Source organism: Limulus polyphemus, unplaced genomic scaffold (assembly GCF_000517525.1).
Source record: "Limulus polyphemus unplaced genomic scaffold, Limulus_polyphemus-2.1.2 Scaffold271, whole genome shotgun sequence".
NCBI lineage: Eukaryota > Metazoa > Arthropoda > Merostomata > Xiphosura > Limulidae > Limulus > Limulus polyphemus.
The window spans coordinates 616,041-620,849 of NW_013665881.1; the positions used below are offsets into that span (position 1 = coordinate 616,041).

The 4,809-nt window shown below is 34.8% G+C and overlaps 1 protein-coding gene across 3 annotated transcripts in view; it reads right to left on the bottom strand.

The window, feature by feature from the left end:
* Positions 1-4,809, bottom strand: part of LOC111085199 (sperm surface protein Sp17-like) — a 26,341-nt gene that overhangs the window by 9,541 nt on the left and 11,991 nt on the right. Inside the window, exon 1 of one of the 3 annotated variants that reach the window (XM_022382695.1) lies at positions 1,400-1,658. The exons of the other annotated variants lie outside the window; for them this stretch is intronic. Within the exon in view, the coding sequence (XP_022238403.1) occupies positions 1,400-1,403 (4 nt within the window). The 5' untranslated portion in view covers positions 1,404-1,658. Of the gene's footprint in view, positions 1-1,399; positions 1,659-4,809 lie in introns of those variants that run through there. 3 annotated transcript variants of the gene reach the window in all.

A 4,809-nucleotide genomic window follows, 5' to 3' on the forward strand; every position in this document is an offset into this window, starting at 1 on the left:
AACAACTATCTTAACTGTATAGGTCACATCAGTTTATAGAGGTAACAACTATCTTAACTGTATAGGTCACATCAGTTTATAGAGGTAACAACTATCTTAACTGTATAGGTCACATCAGTTTATTGGAGTAAAATCCATCTTAATTACCTAGGTCACAACAGCTTATAGGGGTAAAATCCATCTTAACAACATAGATCACAACAGCTTATAGGGGTAAAATCCATCCTAACTTCATAGGTCACATAACCTTTGTGGGTTTGTATAATCTTCCACTTACCACAGAACCACGTAAATAAGACAACTTCATGAAATCGGGTATATTTCAACAATTTCTGCTGGGAAATTATGCGACAAAGTTTTGGTGATAAGGTTAGTGAGGCCTTGTACTCTTACTGCCAAGAGTTGTTTATTACTACCCCTGATAACTGGTCTAATATATATAATCCATTTATCGGTTTGTGTGTGTAACACCCATATTATGAATCATTTTTAATTTAAGTTCTACCGTACTTAATGATTATTTGAGAGTGTACTTGAAACTTGTTTTCATTTTCTCAATATGTGGTTGTTTGTCTTTTGTGATGAAGGGGGACCTTTTGTGAACAAAGCTCGCTGAAGGAAGGGCGGGTATCCCGGTTTTTTTTCACAAAACACCAAGCCGTCATTTTTTACATGTCGGGTAAAGCTAGTAAATAAGTAAATATTAATTTAGGTTAAACTTACTTTCGAAGACCCCCCCCCCCCATCGGTAGCTCAGCAGAAACCTAAGGGCCTATAACGCTAAAAAAATCGAGTTTCGATACGCGGACGGGCAGAGCACAGATAGCCCATTGTGCTTTATGCTTAACAACAAACAATACTGTTAAATAAATTATCTCGATTTGTCTCCCGATGCGACAGCGGTAAGTCTTCGGATTTGCAGCGCTAAAATCAGAGGCTCGATTCCTCTCGGTGGACACAGCAGATAGCCCGATGTGGCTTTGCTATTAAAAACACACACTCTAAACTTACTATTTTAGTGTCAAAAATTGTAAAACGAATTCGTTTTTCTCTTCAACAGTAAATTAAAAAATTAAGATGTTAACTATTTAAATACTCTTGAAATTTGCACATATCAATTTTACTTCTAAGAGCCACAAATGTGTCATTCGCATATCTTTTGTAATATAGTGGTGTTAATCTGTTAGTGTCGTATTGCATGCAATCTGCAGTTACACAAAAAATTAACATTATAAAATTAGTTTAACTACAAAGTATACTGCAGCAAATGTTTCAATGTCTCCTCTGAACGTTTAGAGACATGTGTATAAGGTAAGCCTATAATAACTGGGAAAGATAAATTAAGCTGATAAGAATTATCTTACCTAACAATATGTTTTAATATTCAATAAGGACTTACACATTTCCTCTGTAGAACGGTTTCTTAAACTTGTCAGACTGTCTAAAAAAAAAGAACCTGGTCAAACTTTCTCTAATGAAAATGGTGTTCTGTTAAAGCTCTTTTATTCAGATTTCTCCGCCTACTTACAGACAACGTCTATACTAAAAGAATGGTGCTAGTTTGTAGTTATATACTAGCTAACAATGATCGGCCTTGCGAAACGCTTTTTGTTTCATAGCCACACGTCTCTTACAGACCTACAAGAAACACGTACAGCATCACAAATATACGCATTTCAAGAGATCCAGCTTACTAGATAATAAGAATAAACAGATTAAAGTGATAGCAACCCTGGGGTTGTTCCCTTATTGCCAAAAAGTGATTTAAGGTGCGCAATGACGCGGTTGATGTAGATAGCTAATTCATCATCTCAAGCTCAAGAGTAAACGAGCTAAAATAATTGAACACGTAACTGACAGATATTTGTCTTTAAAAATGATATCGATTTTTTCAAGTGAACTAAGGAATTCTTCCCTATTTATGTCGCACCTTTATGAGCAAACATGTTTTGAAATATTAAACTTTAGACCTATCCACGGCTATTGCAGCGTCTTAAAGATCAAGGGTTGTAAGAAGATAGTTTACTCCAACATCATGTGAACTAAGAAACAAAAGTGAAAAGTAACAATAATAAATTTGTACAGATCATAAACTCATTAATGTTCACAGATAAATATTTACTTGTAAAACCCAAACATAAGTTACAACCTTAGTTTAGTCTTCTTCTGTCTGCCTGTTAAAAAAATAACAACATATTATTAGAAGAACTAACTATTTGTGTTGAACTTATAAATGCATAAGTCACTTAAAATTTCGAGAAACCATCCGCCTACACCTAAATTAAATGTTAACCGAAACCATCTGCCTATACCAAAATTAAGTGTTAATCGAAACTTTAGATTAATGTACAACTTAATAAGAAACAATGTCTAAAGTATAAAGCAGGTGTGCATGACATTGTTAATGGTTAGTGTGCAGGGATGAGAAGCGAAAGATCCAAGGTTCAAATCTGCGATATGTTGATTAAAATGCTCTGCTCTTTCAGCTACATCCGCGATATAAAGATATCAGTAAATTTCACTATTCGATTAAGGATGTCCGTGTAACGGCGGGTGCTGCTGACTAGTAGCCCTCTATTTGATCAGCGATTCAAGGTCTATGCTTAAACGTTAGGATCACTGACTTTGCCTTTTAACTCATGTTTTGAATAAGGCGCCTTTGAAAATACAATTGGAAATGCCAAATAATTAAATTAAAATTCCTTCAACTTTTTTCTATTCGAAATTAACTTACTAATTAATTAACTAGGGAAATATACCAAATTGTATTTATATTTATGTCCTTCCTTGTAATTAAGTGTAAATTTCATTTTTTTACATACTGTAAAATCCTTATAAGGTTCGTAAGTTTCAAATTTAATTCTGATGTTTCATATAGATTTAGAATACATGCATTGACCATGATTGAGCAACTGTTACGTTTCCTTAATCATTTCTTTACCACGTGAGAAGGCGGGAGTGGCCCAATAGTTAGCCTGCAGAACTGTGGATTCGAAGCTCCATGGCTCTCATCCCGTTACAGCAAAATCTAGCTTCGCAATTTGGGGTCGAGAATGCATTATAAAAATAACAGTCAAATTCCACTAGTCGACTTAAGTAGCCCAAGAGTTGAACTTTTCTCTATCAGTTCAAAAAATAGGGGCGACTAGCACGTATAGCTAACCCTGGTGTAGTTTTGAGCGAAATTTATTAAGCGAATAGACGTGTTTAAACATGGTTAATCACGATAATCTAAATTCAGTATTATATCTATACATTTCTTGCAATTACACAGCAAAATAATAACATTTGGCGAGTACATTACTTATCAATCATTTCAGAAATTGTTTAAGATGTTAAAATCGTTATTTGTAAACGTTTCACGTGTTATGGGTCATCATTATTAACAGTAATTCGTCACGAAATTAAGGAAAGTCAAGTAAATATCTCTAAAAAAATCACTTGTCTTTTGATAATTGGAGCAAGATTAATCACACTCACTTAAGTAAAATGCCAGCAAAACAAAAAACAGTAATGAATATACCTAAGAAATTGAAATAACTTTTACTAAATCTAAGAAATCCAAGATATATAAAGAAAAGCTATTATTTATAAGCTATTACCATGAACATGATCATGCATCTAAGCTAAATTTAAGCATGAGCTTCTTAATAAGTGTTAATAGTTTTAATGTTTTGTGTTGAGTTTACAAGTGTATTACAGTCGTTTATAATTTTGAGAATCTTAATCACCATCAACCTATACCAGTACTACATGTTAATCGAATCTTCAGTTGAAAGTAGAACTTAGTAAAAAAATATATATCGAAAATATAAGACTGGAGTCTATGACAATGTTAGTGGTTAGCGTGTTGGGATGCAGATCGAAAGGTCCAAGGTTCAAGCAACAAATTCCTTGCTTTCCTTTTGTGTTTGGCCCAGCATGGCCACGTGGTTAGGGCGCTCGACTCGCAATCAGAGGGTCGCGGGTTCGAATCCCCGTCACACCAAACATGTTCGCCCTTTCAGCCGTGGGGGCGTTATAATGTGACGGTCAATCGCGCTATTCGTTAGTAAAAGAATAGCCCAAGAGTTGGCGGTGGGTGGTGATGACTAGCTGCCTTGCACTGCTAAATTAGAGACGGCTAGTGAAGATAGCCCTCGTGTAGCTTTGCGCTGATTTCAAAAACAAACCTTTTGTGTTTCTAAAATAACAAATAAATAGCTGTGTGGCTTCCATTTAGCAAATAAGCTTTAAGAAATCATTGTTTTAAGCCCCCCCCCCCCCAGTGGCACAGCGGTATGTCTGCGGACTTACAACGCTAGAAACCGGGTTTCGTTACCCGTGGTGGGCAAAGCACCAATAACCCATTGTGTAGCTTTGCATAAATTCAAACAAACATTGTTTTAAGACCAACCTTTTTGAGTAAAGAATCATTGATTGTCTAAAAATGTTTGTACATTTCTTCGCGTGCGCTAGAATGTTTTTTGTTATTTTTTTGATATGTTACTTCTAATGGGTGAAGAGACATGACTGCATCTCTGACCATCCTCAGCATAACTTCATAAACATACAATTTGTATTTTGACTAATTTCTCATTGTAAAGAAAAATTATCTATTTGATATGTGACAGACAATAAAATGATTTAGCAACTTTGTTTATTATGGTCGTTGATATATTAATTAATTAATGTTAATTCTGTACATGCTAATAGATATCTACTCATCTAACATGCTATTTGCCACTTGAGTCCCGTAGTTAACGCAACATTAGTTTTGTTTACACTGAGTGGTCACAAGTAAATAGACCCATAATTTTTCGTCATTTA